We start from the raw sequence: 18,397 nt of genomic DNA, 5'->3' as shown, positions 1-18,397 counted from the left end.
CGAACTTCCATTTTCTAGCTTCAATTCCAGGAAAAAAATGGTCATGGTCATACATCCGAGAACCGAAGCTTGGAAACTAGACCGGCGTACCCGATTTCTTTGAAAATTGAGGCTGCTATATATTTTGAGTTGTTGGTGTGAGTTAATTGTATACTGTATATCATTGAAATTTAGCGTGATTTTTCGTTTCGTGAATTTGATGAAGATAATCTTACGAATGATGTCTACTGATGTGTATTTGACGGATTTTATTATTTTTTGAAGTTTTGAGGTCGTACAACCAAACTGTTTCCAAAAAGGTTGGACACTGATGTTTTTGACACTACCCCCAAAAAAATGTGTTGTATCCCCTACTTCTACTACAGTAGCTACTCACCCAATGAAAATTATACGATTTTTGATTTTTTTTAAATAATGTCATACTTTTCAGTATTCCGTCTAACAAGCATTGATGTACGCGTACACAAAAAGATTGACGCCGTCAGCGTTAACGCAAACGTGCGAAAAACCATACGCCGTATGCGTCAACGTAACTTGTAAAAAAAGTTGGCGGCGTCAGCGCATACACTAGCGTAAACTCATTTTGTTTGCTAGGTGCCAAACATTCACACGGTATAAACCACTCGAAACAAACAAGTTTTATTTTGAATTTCCACGAAGAAACACAAGCATCTGAAAGTGTTCATCTGACATTTTGCTGCGTTTTGGGTTCAATATGTCTTTGCCCATTGAAAAACATTCTTTCCACTAAGGTATTGGCGTAACAAAAGACATTAAAAAGTACACGTTGACGGCTGACGCCATACGCTAAAAAACCGTAAAAACTTTACGGCGTAGCCTCAAGCGACAACTATCCAAAAAAAATGTGGCCGTAAGCGTTAGCGTAAACAAAAAGTCTACGGCGTAGCATACGCACATCTCTGCTAAAAAGACATTGTTACCTATGGACAGAGGCCAATGTTCCGATCTCTTCAAAGCAGTGAAATAAAAATTGTCTTGAAGTTTCGGATGAGATGGTGGATTTCAAGAGTTAATAATGATATCCTATGAGAATTGGTTTAATTTCGAACTTCAGCGAAACGTAATTTTCCCTTAGAGATAGCGCACAGTGCACAATTTTCATGGAGCTAACTGCTACATCCACAGCAGGCTACTTGAGCGGTTACTGATTTTTTTTTTATTCAGATGTTGATTTATGTATATCACCTTGTATTCTCGGTGGATCCTTTTCTTGCATCATGGGTCAATCCTATACTGTATACTATATAGGTTTGCGTTTGTTGGTAAACTCCTTTATTTTCTTCGGTTTCAGTTTGTTTTTATTTCTGACCATCACATCAAAACACAATAACTTATATGCTAACTATAGCAAGGTCCAGAAAAAAGTAGAAGCATTGTACATTTTGAAATCACAGATTTCTAGACTAGATATCTCTGTTTGAAATGACATTAAGCATTGTATGTTTTGAAATATTTTTTTGGGTAACATGTTGTCTTTTGGGTAACAGTAAAAAATTAGAGGTTCTTATCTTTGTTTTTTGCTAAAGCTGTTTCGCGTGCTCCGAGACAGGCACAATGGCACATGGTCTGCATGATCACAAAAGCTCGTCAGCAACAGAAAGTTTGCTTTCATCACTGGTGGCTCATGTGGAGACAGATTAAGACCACTAAAATGGCACCAACAAGACTCAATACTGGTTTCACGTGTTTTTAACATCTACAGAAGACAGTGGAAAGCCGTTTAACTTTAAACATACGGTGGTCAGAGACAGAAAAGAGAACTGGAGAATCAAGCATCAGATCCTTCGATTCAGAACCAAACACGCTTCTAATGTGTCACACTCGTCTTAGTTTTTCTTATAAAAAAATTCGACCTGAAACAATCCTAATGTCTTTCATTCACGAGGCGCAAATCTTACATGACATGCTACAACTTCTTAGTGTCAGATCAATGTATTTTTTGTGTATCAAATCATTACACGGACACTAAAGTAACACGATATTAATGTGGAAATTATGGTTAGCTTTAAATACAAAAACTTTTGTGAAAAATAAAACATTTAAACCCACATTTCTTTAGCCAGCAAAATGTAGTTAGCAAGATGTAATGAGCTGTTACAAGAAATTGCAGCATTAGGAAAAATGATCTGGTGACGATGTCAAGCAGGGCTGGTAACAACAAACTGAGAGTAGCTTCAATGGAGCAGATATTGTTTTTATTATATGTAATCATTATGCGATGTGCAACATTAGGGAAATGGGGACTGAGGATATATGTAAACTACATACGATACACATTAGCACAACTTGTTTGTTGATTAGTCTAGATCTGCAACAAAGCTAGAAGAGCATCAGGTCACCAGCAATACAAAAGTACAGAATGGGGATCCAGTTGCTAAACGACAGAACAAAAAGTTACAAGTTTTACTGAAACAGATTTTAAACTCGTTAGTTTGCATACTGTTTGTGCTTATACAATGCGATGAAATGCAAAACTGACAGATCCTTGACGAAAGGATTAACTCCAAACGCATTTAAATAGCACCAGCCGAGCATTCTGAATAAAAGAAAATCAAAAAAATCGCTTCGTAACACCTTAGAGTACACGTATCAAGTAGAAAGACACGATTTCCGCCGAGTTTCAACACTTGGAAATTCACTCAAAAATCTGTTACTGACGTTGTGACTAGGGCAAACTGAGTGTCATTGTGTCAAAATCAAGCACCTTCCTATTCAGAAAACCAACCCTTTTTATATTAATTTAACGTCTACAGACGTTGAATGAATGTAGAAAAGAGCTGGTATTCCAGTTGTTGTCATAACAGTCAGTGCGCAACATACAACGTTACTCTCAACAATGCAACATAATCTGATATCAAATTGATGTAAGAAACAAAATGGTCTGTTGTTGGAAGTCAACAGCAATAAAAGTAAAAAAAATCTGCTGAGCACCCACAATAATGTTTTGCTACGGCAGTTGACGTGGATATTTGGTAAAAAAAATATTAACTCTGTATAATTTCAACCACAAAAATCAAGCGTATAAAGAAATATATGAAAAAGAAAACATCTCTACAGCAGCCGATAAAGCAGAAAGACGCAGTGTATGTTCTTCAGAGTAATCGTTACACCTGAAAATTAAAGAATAAACTTGTATGACTATCTAAGAAATGGGCACACGTTCAAACGTCAGCCTGTTGGTTGGTTGTTCTTTCATATCTTGGGTCTTGAGTAGTGAAGCTACAGTTCATTCCCACTTTGACATGTGGCCAACCTCAAGAGCAAAAAGAAAAGGAAATAACACAATTCCATGGTTTACTGAAGAAATCTCCACACAATTGCAGATCACACATGTCGTTGTGGGAAGTTTACCAGCCTCGCCATTCGTTCGTGAAACGTCGTGAATGTAGTTATTAGTAGCTCAGGAGGAAACAACATCACACTCGTACCTTGCCGTGGCGGCCAGATCGATCGGAGCTACGTCTCTTCACTGACGTATTTGATGAGGTCACGGATAAGGGAGGCTTGAAATCCGGTTGACTGCGAGACTTTTGAAAATCTAAAACAAAATTCAGAAAAGATAAACAAAAAATGCTCCGTTTTGATGTTAGATAATGTAAAGCTACTAGCTAACAAGTGCTCAACTGGAAGTCAGCATCTCAAAACAGAATCAGCTCAGGCCAAAATGTACGAGGTCCGGCTAAAAAGAAACGAGACTGACACCACAGACTGCGTAATACAAAAGTCTCACTCGAATCAATGCTTTCACAGAGTTTCATAACATCTGTTGAGTGTTCAACAGATGTGTTGTCACAATGACATTGTTGCGTTTGTTTTTAGGGAGAGTGAAGTGAAGGTGGTAAAGTATCTGTTAACAATTTCCATTACACTTTTTTATTGAATAAAGTGATTTTGTTTTCAATTTTGCAAAATGACAACTGAACAAAGAATCAACACCAAATTTTGTGTTAAACTTGGAAAAACAGCAACAGAGACTTTGAAGATGCTGCGTGAGGCTTATGGTGATTCTTGCATGTCGAGAGCAAGAGTGTTTGAATGGCACAAGCGATTTGTGGAGGGAAGGGAGGATGTGGATGATGATCTCAAATCAGGAAAACCTTCCACTTCTAAGACAGATGCAAACATCGAAAAGGTTCGTCAGTTGGTTCGCAGTGACCCCCGGCTCACTATTCGAATTATGGCTGGCGAACTTGGACTTGACAAAGAAACAGTCCGAAGCATTTTGGTAGAAAAGTTGGGCATGCGAAAAGTGTGTGCCAACATGGTTCCACGGCTCTTGACACAAGAGTAGAAAGCTCGTCGTCTGAACGTGTGTCAAGACATTCTTGAACAAATTGATGCAGATGAAACAATATTAGAAAGGGTCATCACAGGAGACGAATCGTGGATTTTTCAATACGATCCTGAGACAAAAAGACAGAGCCGGCAATGGAAAACTGTGAATTCACCAATCAGCACACATCAAATCAATAGAAAAAAGGGAATTTGAAGAATGCTTCAGGACATGGTCAAGAAGAATGACAAAGTGCATGGAAGCCAATGGCGAATATTTTGAAGGTGACCGTTAGAGGTCACATTATAGTTGTACTTCGTATTCAAAGTGAACTTCACTTGCTATGGGTTTTAATAAACTTTAAAATTCACCAGTCTCGTTTCTTTTTAGCCGGACCTCGTATGTTCCTATTCTTCGTGCTTCTTGAGAACAGGGCAATGCGCTCCAAGATAATTTTTTTTTTTACTTTTGTAGCAGTCGAACACATGTGTACTCACTGTACTGTGTAGTGTACTGTACAGTACCGTCATGTACGTTATATGCAATGCATGTGCATCACCACCTTGCACCGGTTCGATCAAGTGATTATGAAACGAATGGGTAGTTTTTGAAAAGTTACCATATCCACTTTTGACGCCAGTCGTTTTTTGCGGTTCACTCCCTTCTGCGATATCAAGATCGTCATCTGATTGGATGCCTCTGCGGGAAAGCTGTTCCTTTAGACGAGTAACCTCCCTCCTCGCCATTGCTTCCTTCGATCGAGACAAAGTCAATTCTTCGAACAAGCTTTTATGCTTACGATTCGCTTGCTTGCTTTCCTGCAAACATAATCAAGATAAGATAAAAAAGAATCTTAACACGTATGCATGGTGCATGTGAACCAACGGTGCATTGAATCAATGCAAAAAAAGAACTGATTCGCTAAGAAACTTGGGTTTAAATTGTCCACTGCAGCAGTGAGGCTCCTGATTGCAGAGAACAAGTAACGCTCTTCCTATATAGATTAGATTCTAGATTAGGTCCTAGATTCTATTTGAATAAGGCACTAATGATGCTCTACAGTAGTAGATCGAAATGCATATGCCATAAATAGGGCTCTTGCTGATTCTCCATCCAATTTTAATAAAAAATACTGAACTCTGAACTGATACTTGATGGAGAATCGCTGGTCTGCTGCTTCGAAGTCAGGAGATCCCCTATCCTTAATGGAACTCAATAAATGTATCTTCCTATATATACCTGATATGATTCGTTCAATTGCTTGTTTAGGGAAGCTACTTCTTGTTGAAGATAATCGATTTCCGACGTTTTGACTCTCAGCATCACCTGAAAAACCGATAATACAGAATTGCAGATAACGCACAGAACATCGCTAAAGCGGCATGCAACGATACGATGATGTAGAGATACGTAAAAAGAGCGAGCGTTGCTAGTTGAAAGTACGGCTTTCTCAACTAACACGACTTCAAAACAAACATTTCATCCAAGGTCAATCAATTCTTAATAGCAAGAAAATTTCAAATTTTACGGCTGAATGCCTAGGAAGCTGATGTGACACGAACAAAAGCAATTGACGTAATCACCTGCAGTTGATAAAGATCTCCAGCGGATTGCTCGTCTTGAGAATTCATTAATTTCTTCATCTCAATCTGCACAAAGTACAAGCACGTTAAACCCACAGCGCCAAAAAAGCGAGTTCTAAATTGTAGACAGTAGCACAGTTTGACAATTAAAAACAGTGACGTAAAAGGCCTACTGACACCATCATCTCTGAATGGATTGCAGGCATAGAAAACATTAGCACGGTGGTTAATAAGAGACTTGCTGTGAATAGATAATGCGATTTTTTTGACATAAAAAAGTACATGCTTTAATTTTGAAGAGAGCCTCCATTTTGCAATCTAACTCGACAATATGACCAAGTCGACACTGAACCATCACGATTAGAACCTTTCAAGTGCAGTTTAATGAAGAATGGTAAACGGAATTAGTGATAGGCGGTTATATTTTGAAATAGGCTTGGCCAACCATTGAAACTTTTACCTCAATGTTTTGATCAGAAAATGCGACTTTCCTCGCTCGCAATCGACGATTGTCACGCTCGAGTGACCTCAACGCATCCTCACTCTTCTCTTTTTCTTCGATGAGGTTTGCGAGTTCGATGCATTTTCTTGAATAATGTTCGGACAGAGTCTGCAGTTGCAAAAAAAAGAAGGGTTTCGAGTAAGCAAATTTAGATGAAAAAATAACATAATGTCGTCGTTGTGTGAAACCGACTTTTAGTCAAGTTGCTATAACATTAAACCAGTTGAAATACTTTGAACAACATACCTCGATTTCTTTATTAAGTTTTTCGACGTCATCTGAAAACGTCTCGTTCTGGTTGGCACCAGATCGAAGCGGCTGTTCCCGCAGTACACGAATCTCATCAAGGTGATGCTAAACGGATAGGTTTGAATGTGAGATAACCAAAGCCGCACCGACAAATGATATTACTACGTGATGAAGACTTGTGATCCCACAATCGACAAGGACTCTATTGTGCCCTCACCTTCCTCATGGCTTCAATCACTCTTCTGGTGTCTTCTTTGTTGTTTTCGAGCTCTTCGTTTTGCTCCTCCTTGAGTCTGTCCAACTCTCTCTTGTGAGAAACAGCCATGTCTTGAAGCTGAAGAGGAAAACATTCTTCATTTAACGAAACATACCACTAAAATTTTACCTTAACTAGAAGCTGAAGTTGACTGCATGAGACAGTCGCGACCAAACTTGTTCTAGGGAAACAATTGGCAAACAAAAGGTTTAACCCTTTGATGGAAAGCGGATGTTACCTGCTTGGAATGAGTCTCTTCTATGGAAGCGAAGCTGTCATCGCAGAGTGTCTTTATCTCATCGAGCTGCGTTCGATAATTTCGACGATGCTGTTCGCTCTCGAGCTGGCCTTGCATCGAGTTGAGCTTCAAAGCAAAACACGTGATCAGTATTTTGCCAACTGCGTAAATAAAGCTACGCAGTTCAATCGCGCTAATCTATCCTTCATACTTTGTCGCCAACGTCCTATGCCCAGCGAGCAAAAGTTATCATTTTTACATTGTTTCAATGTCTTTTTCGTCATCGTCTGCAACGTGTTATGAAAGATAAAAAAAGCAACTTTTGTAAGCTGGAAAACAAAGGCCAACAAAAATGGTTGCTTAATCCTTTTAGTTGGTTACTGGCATTTCACATTTCAGCAGAACAGGACAATCGCACATTCACAATCCTTTTTCCTATCAAATCAACGATGGCAACAATCAAACACGTGATAAACTTCAGAAAATAGATTTCACCTGCTTTTCCAGTGTTGTGATTCTGCTTTTCAGAACCTCCTTGCTGTCGCTTTCCGATGTTGACGAGTTGGTGCGCCCGTGCGACACCTCGCGTTCAGATCTCATCTAAAAATTGTGCATTTTTCAAACACAAATTCAAACGTGATTCGGCCTATAAAAGTTCTTTTTTTCACAAGCGATGAGATTAGATTCCCGCCAAATGTATGAAGTGTTCGTCACTGGCACGACATCATTTAACCTTTTTAAGATCGTTGGTAAAATGAGCGCAAGCAAACCGGTGATTATACGGTGAAAAATGTGAAGATGGATTTGGACAATCGTAACTAATATTAGTGACTAGTCCACCTTGCGTAACATAGAAGCAACAAACCAATCAACCCACCTGCGATTTGGCCTCCTCGATCCACTTTTCTTTTTCTCGCTCCAGCTGCTCTTTGTGAAGTTTATTTAAGCTTTCCACATCTTTCTCATGTTCCTGAAAAACGATACGCGCATGTATTCTTTGGATTGTAGCAATTTAAAAATATAAAAATTCAGCTAGAAGTCAATATTTCTTGATGAAACTTACTTTTTTCAATTCGTTGGCTTTTTGTTTCAAAGCACCGCGCATTGTTGATGCTGCTTTGTCGCGTACTTCCTCGAGCGCCACCTGGTGTTTATTTTTTTCTTGTTTCAGTAAACTGTCAAAGTCGCGCTTGAGTGATTCTAATTTGACTTTGGCGCCAAGTTCCGCTTCAGCAAGCACTGATTGATTATCTGTAAAAATGTTTTATGTGCGTAGTGTATCAGACAAACAGGAATCCATAACGTCACATCCATGTCAATGAAAGGGCTACTTAGTTATTTGGTTGCGAACAAGTTGACGGCAAATTATTTGCAAGGTCAGTTGTAGGATTACTAAGGTAAAGTGAAAGAGTTATCTTTAAATCGCAGCCAAACACACAACGATTCGCTTATTTACCTGCTTTCAGAGTTTTCACATCGTTTCGGTGTTTCTTCGTCAGGTTTTCTATTTCAACTTTCTTCGCCGCCTCAATCGACGTGAGTTTATCAGCAAATTCTTTCTCGACTTCGTTAATTTCATTTTCAAATTCCGTCTGAAATGCAGAAGATACGTTTAATAAACAAAGTCATTTAACAGGGCTGTGGAGTCGTGCGAAAAATATGCGACTCCGACTCCTCGGTCCATAACTGGCCGACTCCGGAAACGCCAAAATTCCTCCGACTCCACAGCCCCGACATTTAAGCCATGCTATCGGTGTCACACCTAAATAAATTGCATATTTTATCCTTGAAACGACAGTGATGAAAGAAGCAGGCAAAACATGAGATTTAACCTCAAGCTAGATTTCTATCAAGACGACTCATTTGTTCAACCTCTCAGTTTGTGTACGAAGCAACGCCAAGATCACGTGGCGCTGGTTCGACTCTCGGGGCGTGCGCATGAGCAACGAACTTCAAGAACAACATGAAGCGGAAACTTTACTCTGTTAAGCTCAAGATCCTAACTCAATCATTTTTGAGTTACAATAACAAAGTCTGTTATAATGTCTTAATCTTTTTTGGGCTGTGAAGGAGCACAGAAAAAAGAAATCTGATGTCGGTGACTCAGCAAAGTTCACCTTCAGCTTTTCAACTTGAGCTTCATTCTCCTTCTTCGCTTTAGCAACTTCTCTCGCACATTCAGCTTTTGAATTCTCATACTTTCTGTCGTAGTCATTGCGAGCTTCATCGCTCTCTTTCCTGGTTTGAAATAACAAAGTTCATGAAGAGGAATGATGAAGGAGTGAGACGCAATCCTTCGCACATGCGAGCAATGACGTAATATGTCTGTCTGCCTTCGCAAACAAGCTCAGTTTTGTTTCTAACAAACAATTTGAACTGATCGTATCAGATTCTATTTCACAACGTTACACGAAAAATGTTAATCAAATATGATTGGTAAACTTTTTGAAAGTCCAAACCCAGTGGTTTAATATTACAAAACCAGAGATATATCGAACCAGGGTATAAATTTATTAGATAAACTGTAAAAAAATGCAGATTTTGATTCAAAATCGCCGATAGACACGAAGTTGTTAGTGGAACGTTGGCAAAAGTGAGCGAGAATGGAAACGATAGCGAGCCCCTTCTGTGACCTCATCAAACGTAAGCTTGTGCATTAAGCTGGATTAGACACAAAATTTCTACACAAAAACTTGTCGACTCACAAACAGTTTCGATCAGCGCATGCATCATGAGCTTTAAACATTGCACCTGTGTTGCGTCTGTATCTGTTCAAGTCTTTGAGTGAGGCTCTTTATTTCACTCAGATGCTCCTTGCTTTTAGCTTTCAGCTGACTCCTCGCCGTCGCCAACTCCTTGCGCAGTGATGAGCACTCCTGGACGACAAACACCATTTGTACAATGCACCGTACATTTATATTTAAGTAAAACACACCTCTATTTCTAAACGTACAGGATAGCAATTTGCGAGCGACAAGTTGACAGTAAACAAAAGTACGTCAACACTCAAAGTAAAATACATTTTCGGAGCATCAATGACAAGAAATCAGAAGTGTCAAAGAAAACAACAAAACGTTGAAACAGTATAAAAGATTATTATAATTTCTCAGTCATCAATCATCCCACCTGTTCATGCTTGGCGTTGCACGTCGCCAATTCCTGTTCATGTTTCCTAGACAAGCGAGTTAACTTGTCATCAACGTCTTTCGACATGTCGGCTCGAGCCTTTTCCAACCTGGCAGCCTCTTGCATCAACCTGCTTACCTGGAAAGTCAGCAAAAGGGATTAAAGATAAGGTCCAGCTACCTTTCACGCAAAATTGATGAAAATAGACGTTGCGTTTAGGTGACTAAAATATCACTAATTCATTGCTTATGTCTGTGACATGATTGCATTCATGCATACTTTGGCATTGTGTTCTTCTGAAACTTGCTTCAGTTTTCCCGCCCAGTTGTCTTCAGACTGCTTTATTTTACTCTTAAGCGCCTCGAAGTGGCTGGATTGCTCGAAAACGGCGTTCTTCGCTTTACGTAGTTCTTCATCATAGTCTCCACGCAGCCTAACAAACCCAATAACGAAAAAATCAATCGTAAAGTAAACGCAAAAAAAGTAAAAACACACAGGAAGTGCTCACTTAATTCACTGTCTTCATTTTAGTGCATGTTATATTTTTTCAACATAGACAGTACAGTAGAATAGAAGCTGAATACAAAAAAAGCTGATTGTTGTTCAACTGCACGTACAAATACCAGCTTAAGCACGAATACTATGACTTATTTGTTTCTTTTAGAAGTGCTTACCGATTCGAAATATAAATAACTTCGGCTTGTACAATGGCTTCTCTGGCGACTATAGACGCATGCTCTCCTATCTCGCTTGGGTGAAGATATCTGCGCCAGAGATAACATGCTTTAAAATGGATAATGAACCCAGCAGAAAAATCACATATGTGCGTGGTACTGTATTATGCAAGTTTGATCGAAAACAACCACATGCAAAAGCAAATTTTCGTGAGAAAAGTTGAAGCTTTCCTAAAATCTACTTTCCTCACAACAAAACAAAGGCGCTGAGGAACAGACCACTCGCCACGTCATCATCAACGGTAACATCCTTCGCATAATAAACGAAACAGAAGGTTTATGTATCTTCGATGTAGAGATTAAAAACCGGCCATTCTTTTGCATAATCTCAAGGTATTCCAGCAGCAGAGTTGGATTAATTAAATTGTAATTGAATGTAATTAATTCCATATTTTCATGTAATCTGTTCATTTTGTAATTCATTTGTAATTTTTGCATTGTTCCGCTCACTATCTTGTCTCATGACCACACTCCCGCATAGTTTATGACAGATTGTTACCACCGTTTGTGTTTGTTCGTCAGTTGTTGCTTGTAGTTTGTACGCAGGTCAGTGTCAGTTTTATTTATTTTCAGTCATTTATTATTAACATTTCACGAATATTTGTTTTTGTTTAGATGAATTAAGGTACTTTCCTGACGAGGGCATAAAGTTTTGCCGAAAACGTTTGAAGTTATGTAGCTATTTTATTTTATGTATCATTTTTTGAATTGTGCAATTCAATCTTATAAAGCTGTTATCGATTATATCTGTCTATGGTTTTCAAAAAGTATCTCTCTACCAAAGCTATACTTTTCATGTAATTGTAATTGAAACGTTTTGTTGTTGTGTAATTGTATTTGTAATTTCAAAATTTTTTGGTCCAAATAACATTTAGCCTACATTAGATAAGTTACACGCATGATATCCGTACTTTTGTTGAGCCGTTGAAAAGAGACTTCTACATTGCAATCTAACAATTGTCATTGCAACCTGACTTCTACAACTCAAGACACAAGGGAATGCACCACTGATAATCCCAAACAAGGGTGAAACTCTAATATGGGGTCTTCCAATTTTGTTCGATCGGAACATTAGTGATTTGATTACATTTGGAAGTAATTGTTATGTAATTGAAATGAAAACTGTGTAATTGATCCAGGAAATACTCTCTGGTTCCAGGCAATATCAACATCTTGGATGATAAAAAGAAAGACCCTTGCTCCTTCAAGAAATAACGCTTCTGTTTTTACGTTTGTTTCATGTACGGAATATGACATAAACTGTGAAGCAGAGTCACATTGCACAACTGAGATTGCTTAGCATACTTGTCGTCTGTGGCAATTCCTTCCAAAGATAGCTTACTAAGCAAGCGATTTATGACTTATAAAGATCGTTCTTGGAGCGAAAGGTTATTTTACTGATACGGCTACCAATCGAGTAAAACTAACTTACTTTTGCAAGACGGTGTCTGTTTGAAGCAGCTGAGCACCCAACTTAGAAAGTGATTGGACATCGACAGACATGCAACGTAAGTCGTCCGCCAGGTGATGGAAAAAAGCTGCTTCCTGGTCGAGATTAGCTACCTCGGATGAAGACGGTGACGACATCGACTGCGCTCCATGTAAAGTTCCGTAATCGACCTAAAACATGTCGTGCACAAAATCATGATTGAACTTGTGCCCCAAGTGTTTCGACAAAAGCGCCAACAGCTCAAGCATTAAAACACCAATTTTCGATTCGGTTGACGTTACACCAACGTGAGCTGTGTACCTGCTGCTCCCAAGGAGACATGGAGGAGTACGGAGGAGCGATGGAGTCCGTATCTACTTGGACGGCAAGATTAGACACCGCTTCCAAATCTTGTGTCTTGCAAGCGGTGACGAGTTCGCGTAGTTTCCGCATGGTTGCATCCGCTCGGTGGCGTGCTTGTCGAGCTTCCAACGATAGACGAGATATGCGCTCATTGTACACCTAGTGAAGAGAACGTCGAAAATCATAGAAAAAAAGTTTCAATAACTTAAAGAAAATTATGAGGTTTGACCATCAACGTCCAACAACATTTCTTTTCAAGTTGACTTGCTTGCAGCAGAAAACGATAAAGATTTATCGATTTTTAACAAAAAGATTAAACTTGATTTCTATATCGATTACCCCATGAAACACTACCAACGCTTCACCAGCTCCTTTTCTTCGTACAAACAAGTATAAATGGTTGATGTTTAAGGGACGATCTTCAACTGACCTGCAGAACGTAGCTGATGTGAGCATGAGCCACCATAGCGCTAGAGAGCTCCGAGGTGGGCTGCTGCGAGGCGGATGACAAGACCCGGTGGGAAACGTTGCGACCTGCGCGACTCGAGAGCCAGGTCTCCTTGAGACGAGCTATCTCTCGCATGAGCACACCTTCTAGAGCCAGTTTCTGCGCCAACGCGTCTACATGCTGAAGCAGGCCACCAGCGGCGCTGTGGTGAGGGATAGTACCAGAAAATTCTGCGGCCGTCGGCTGATGTGACGTAGCGCTGGCTTGTCGGTTGTTGTGGTTGAAGTTGGACTGGATGCGACCGATGTTGACCACAGCCGGTGACGATTGGTTACGACGTAAAGTGGCCGCCATCTCAGCGAACAAGAGCGCTTGCGTGCTGATCTAAGTATTTGAATATGTGATGTAACGCACATAAGCATTCACTTTCAACTTGAACAAAACTGCTCACAAGACAATTTAAAACCAAGACAATTTAAAACCCGCAGAGAAAGGCAAGCTAGAATACTAGTTAGGCAGTCAAAAATTGCCTGGTGAGAACAAAGTGATATAAAAAACGAGAAAGTGCTTTCCTAGCTGAAAGAAGAACACATTTTGTGATCTGCTAATTAGGTACGGGAAGTTATTACCGGATCTTGCTTCCTTAGATAGGTGGATGCCATAATATTGAGAACAAATCCTGGCATAAATTTTAATGCTGATTTGTCTTCAGTATAACATCCAACAAAGCCTGTGATATGGTGTTTCAGTATGCGATTAATATATTACCACAGTTTTGTTAGTGAACTTGGTGTGCATTTAATTAGCCGATGTTAAATCAATATATTGTAAAAGCACCATTGATCGAAGGCACATCTTGTACCTGTTTAGCAAACAAATGAGCAGCCGCCTCCTCAGCCAGTGGTTCCGGTTGATTTGAAACCGCCGAATCTTTGGAGCGCGAAAGGGGAACGACTTTAATACTTGACTTCAGGGATGAGGAAGAGGACGGCTGGCTTATGGAGGATGCCGGAGGAGAAGATGGACTCACTAATCGGCTGTCTGCACTTTTTAGACGTTCTGTTAATTGACGTAGTCGCAACATCCTTTTCTGATGTTGCTGCCTGGACTCGGGATCGGCAACACGGCTCCATCTTTTGTCGCCAGCACCCGCATCCAGAGCAGGAAGAAGCGGAGAAGAGTTGGAAAGTTCAAGATTACCCGACGACGCTTGAAGAATATCCTCAATGACAGCGTCTAACATTCTGGCAGCGCTGGCAGTGTTGTTCGCATCGTAAACCAGGCAAACGTGGGAATGTAACTGCTGAAGACAGTCTTTGATCGCATTAAGTTTTTCTTCCAGCTCGTTAGAATGAATCTTTACATCAACGATGGTTGTTTCCAAACCGCCAGAGGTCGCACTTTGCGTAGCTTTCAAGTCTTTTAACCTAAAAGTGATAAAATACACATTGGAAGGTATACAACGCTAAAGCAAAAGATATAAAGTTTGTTTGTCACCTATAAACAAAATAAGGTGCTCAGTGCTCACTGCTCAGTATTCACCCGTTGGACTTTCACAACATAATTGTCTTCTATACACCAATAGTAACGCACCTTGCAGTGAATAAGCCTTCAGCTTCATTTTCACGTTCTTCCATTATCTTAACCTTGTCCTCACTTCGCTTCAGTTTATTTTCACGCTCATTCAAATCTTTGTTTCGTTTTTCAATCTCTGATTCCAACCGATGGATCTACAAATGATTCAAACATTACGAAACTAACATGTCTTATAACAAACAATGAATCACACAAGACTGAACTCCACATGAATCAATAGTAGAAGCACGCCAGCAAATAGTATGTGGAATGATAAAACGTCTTTTCGATTACCAAAAACAATCATCTGACTATTATACTGTACCAACAAAAAATGGAACATTAAAGCACATCATTTTACAAACCAGCACATTTACAAACCAGCACATCTGTTGCATGAGGTTTGTTCAGCTGGCGGTGGCATGGAATACAACAGCAAGAAATTTGGCTTTGCAACGACTAGAATCATCGTACCTTGTGCGTTTGTGTTTCTTTCTCAACTACGATATGAGGATCAGACACACGGCGGGATGGCTCGAGCGACTGCAGTCGCGCGGCGATCATCTGACCGGTGCCCCCCATTTCCGCTTCTAGTTCTGTTAGTTTAGCCTGGACAAAAAATAGCAAATTTTACAAACTAAAACATATTGATGGCTTTCTCTGCTATGTCTTTAAAAGCAAAGTAAAAGTCCTGTTGTTTTGTTGATTCAACCAACATACGTTTAAGGGGAATCTAATGAAAAAATGAGTTGATGTTATAAATTGAAGTTAAAAATTTTAACCTACAAGCTACTTAGTAGGGTGATCCTTATTAGAGAAAATTGCATTACTTTCGAATCAAAACGCAATAGAAATCTCAATATTTGGGGCTTTGTTTTATGACTTAGTGAAAAGGAACAATACTTCAAATAGTATTCAAAGTGTGTATGAAGAGGAAGTTCAATAATCTCTAAACGTTAAAATGTCCTTGAAAACATTTCAAGTGATCTGGCAACCATATCATTTGTTCCTAACTAGCCTATATGCAAATGAAGAGAAAAACATCAAAAGATTTGAACCACCTACAAACTGCAATAGTTTTCAAAAATATTCTTCATGTGGTGTTTTTGTCAGGATGGACACTTTTGCATGACTCTGTGAAAAAAAAAATTGAAAGTCGCAAACTCAGAAGCATCCTAATGCCGAGTAAGGGTCTCTCAGACAGGTTTCGATCTGTTTTTGACCTAGCCAACCTTGAAGCTGCTTTCGCTGGAGTTTGAAGCCTTGAAGCGAATATCTTCAATATCGCTAAGTTGCTGCTCGGCAGCTTTGAGGCGAGATCTCAACTCTCTGGTTGCCTGATCTGAATGGTGAAGTTTTGCAATCTGTAAGGAAAGTCACAAGGTTTGCTGTGTTCAGGTTCTTAACATATGACGTAGAAAGGGCGGCTAAAAAAAAAGATGTCACAAAAGCAGATTAATATTGCAACTAACATTGTCGACTAATATTCAAATACTGCATTAGTTGATTAGATATAAATTAAGCCTCTGGAACATAAAAAAACAAACGTCTAACGTTTAAAAGATATCAAAATGTTTAACTATAGGTGGTTTTCACTAACTCTGATGTCCCAACCGGACACATTAATCAACTACTATCCGACAACGCCCTTCCAAAACAGTTATTCAAGTATTATTACAAACAAACGCACTCTTAAAATAGCCTGCCAACGCCAATTTCAATAACATCAAATCGCAGACTAAGAGAATACGTACCTCGTCCTTGAGCTTCTTATTATCAAAGTGAAATTCACTGCACTTTCTTTGTAGCGTTGACTTCTCCTCTTCAGCCAACTTTAGACGCTCAGAAACCTTCAAATGATGATGTCGAACGATAGAAAGTGATAAATTATTTTATAACTGAGGAAGATTGAACATAACAAATGCATCATAACTGCTCTTGAAAATATCCACCGGACATGTCAAAAATTGAGATAAAAGTAAATATATTAAAGCACCGTTAAAACTGGGGTATAACATATGGGTAAGTACTTTTAAGGCACACAGCCAACCTCAAGCAATAAAATCAATTTCTAAAATTGCATGTTTTTTTCAAGCAGCTACGCAAAGATGCAGTGAGATGGAAAGGAATAAACCTCATCCTCATCGCAGATTCTTCCCGGAGGAATCGCTGGTGTAGTTCAGCAAAAAAAAATTGTCCGTTAGGAAAAGTAGAGTGAGCGCATAAATTCAACCTAATGTAAATCGCTTTACGTACCTTATTCAAAGCAATGGTTGATTTGTGAAGTTTCTTTTCGTTCTCAGCAAAATCTACACCATGCTCATCCAGTAAAACACGGAGCCGCTGGCTGCTTTCTTTCTCCTTCGACAAACTCTCCTAGAAAGGACAAAAGAGAATAATTAATCAATAAGAAAACATGTTAAGAAAAAAAATTACCTCCGTTTCTGTGATCAAGAGCCCGGTTGATAACTAATCACTTTTACAACGCATAGTAAATTGTAGTTTGTCAAAGACTGAAAGAACGAGAATAAATGAAGTTGTTCTGGAGGTTAACACTTTAAAAAGATCGAGGTTAAGATAAAATTGTATTTGTAGTCTTTAATTGCAGCCCATTTTGGAACAAAAATTAATTGGTAGTCTAATTGCTTTCAAAGTGAAAAATCAAATTTCATAATCACACAAAATCATCAGTCCCACAATAGAGATTGTGCAATGTTAAAATACCTTATCGTCACTGAAAACAAGAGTACCGATATTCATCCTTTTAGTATCGAAATAGCAATAAATCGAAAAACTTGCTTCAAATATTAATTCTAATAAAATTGGATGCAAAGATGTCCTTTCAACAAAGTAACCAACCTGCAGTGATAAGTTGCAATCTTCGTCAACCTGGCTCTGGGCAACGAGATTTTGAATTCGCTCGTTCAGTTTCGCTTCGTTGGAACGCAACCTTTCGTTCTCAGCCTGCAGCTTCTTGATGTCAAGCTGGGCGTCGTTTCTGCGCAGTTCATATTAGACAATAAGTTTCAGCAGCCAAGAGAAGCCCAATACGAGTAAATGGCACTCGATTTGAAAATATATTTAAAACAGCAAAAATAACAGTTTCATGAAGGGAAAAGCAATCCCACGTTCAGCTACCAAGCGTGAGTGGTGGTTATTCATATCCAGCTTAACAAGATACAAGATATGGAACCGGGTATGTATCAGAGTTGGGTCAATTACACAATTTCCCGTTCAATTACCATTACAATTACATAAAAACGAGTAATTACTCACATTCAATTATAATTGATCCACCTCTGGTATGCATCATTGGAAGACAAGCACCTCACACAACCATTAACATGAAACAGCTACGTTTTTTTCATATGGTTTCTATAGCATTGAGAACTCTAACATGCAATGTTCAATGTACAACATAAAAAAGATGAAAGCAAAATACAGCCACCTGTGCGCAGAAATCATGGTGATGTTCTTATCAGTGCTCTTCAACGCTTCTCTCATTTCATGCATCTGCTCCTCATAACTATCACAACACATCACTGATTATGAACAAAGGGCTCATGGCAGATGGCCATTTAAAAGTAAATCATAAAATAA

The 18,397-nt window shown here is 39.1% G+C and overlaps 1 protein-coding gene and 1 pseudogene across 1 annotated transcript in view; one reads left to right on the top strand and one right to left on the bottom strand.

Moving 5' to 3' along the window:
• Nucleotides 1-1,310: 1,310 nt before the first annotated feature.
• The window catches only part of LOC145775550 (uncharacterized), a 35,867-nt gene continuing 18,780 nt past the window's right edge, over nucleotides 1,311-18,397 (bottom strand). Inside the window, exons 25-53 of the mRNA XM_082586849.1 lie at nucleotides 18,246-18,323; nucleotides 17,657-17,795; nucleotides 17,054-17,173; nucleotides 16,552-16,647; nucleotides 16,030-16,161; nucleotides 15,272-15,406; nucleotides 14,816-14,952; nucleotides 14,085-14,649; nucleotides 13,205-13,606; nucleotides 12,733-12,933; nucleotides 12,415-12,602; nucleotides 10,923-11,012; nucleotides 10,528-10,681; nucleotides 10,249-10,386; nucleotides 9,874-9,998; nucleotides 9,240-9,360; nucleotides 8,579-8,714; nucleotides 8,186-8,373; nucleotides 8,000-8,092; nucleotides 7,618-7,722; nucleotides 7,123-7,248; nucleotides 6,846-6,962; nucleotides 6,626-6,733; nucleotides 6,338-6,487; nucleotides 5,878-5,943; nucleotides 5,534-5,620; nucleotides 4,914-5,112; nucleotides 3,450-3,559; nucleotides 1,311-3,131 (exon numbers count right to left, since the gene is read on the bottom strand). Coding sequence (XP_082442975.1) covers nucleotides 3,126-3,131; nucleotides 3,450-3,559; nucleotides 4,914-5,112; nucleotides 5,534-5,620; nucleotides 5,878-5,943; nucleotides 6,338-6,487; nucleotides 6,626-6,733; nucleotides 6,846-6,962; nucleotides 7,123-7,248; nucleotides 7,618-7,722; nucleotides 8,000-8,092; nucleotides 8,186-8,373; nucleotides 8,579-8,714; nucleotides 9,240-9,360; nucleotides 9,874-9,998; nucleotides 10,249-10,386; nucleotides 10,528-10,681; nucleotides 10,923-11,012; nucleotides 12,415-12,602; nucleotides 12,733-12,933; nucleotides 13,205-13,606; nucleotides 14,085-14,649; nucleotides 14,816-14,952; nucleotides 15,272-15,406; nucleotides 16,030-16,161; nucleotides 16,552-16,647; nucleotides 17,054-17,173; nucleotides 17,657-17,795; nucleotides 18,246-18,323 — 4,312 coding nt within the window. The 3' untranslated portion in view covers nucleotides 1,311-3,125. The remainder of the gene's footprint in view (nucleotides 3,132-3,449; nucleotides 3,560-4,913; nucleotides 5,113-5,533; nucleotides 5,621-5,877; nucleotides 5,944-6,337; nucleotides 6,488-6,625; nucleotides 6,734-6,845; nucleotides 6,963-7,122; nucleotides 7,249-7,617; nucleotides 7,723-7,999; nucleotides 8,093-8,185; nucleotides 8,374-8,578; nucleotides 8,715-9,239; nucleotides 9,361-9,873; nucleotides 9,999-10,248; nucleotides 10,387-10,527; nucleotides 10,682-10,922; nucleotides 11,013-12,414; nucleotides 12,603-12,732; nucleotides 12,934-13,204; nucleotides 13,607-14,084; nucleotides 14,650-14,815; nucleotides 14,953-15,271; nucleotides 15,407-16,029; nucleotides 16,162-16,551; nucleotides 16,648-17,053; nucleotides 17,174-17,656; nucleotides 17,796-18,245; nucleotides 18,324-18,397) is intronic.
• LOC145775398 (protein GVQW3 pseudogene) lies at nucleotides 3,932-4,312 on the top strand (annotated as a pseudogene).

The sequence above is a fragment of the Aplidium turbinatum genome, chromosome 8 (assembly GCF_918807975.1).
Source record: "Aplidium turbinatum chromosome 8, kaAplTurb1.1, whole genome shotgun sequence".
Lineage (NCBI taxonomy): Eukaryota > Metazoa > Chordata > Ascidiacea > Aplousobranchia > Polyclinidae > Aplidium > Aplidium turbinatum.
The sequence above is the reverse complement of the archived record's forward strand: the minus strand, read 5'-3'. Positions and strand labels throughout refer to the sequence as shown.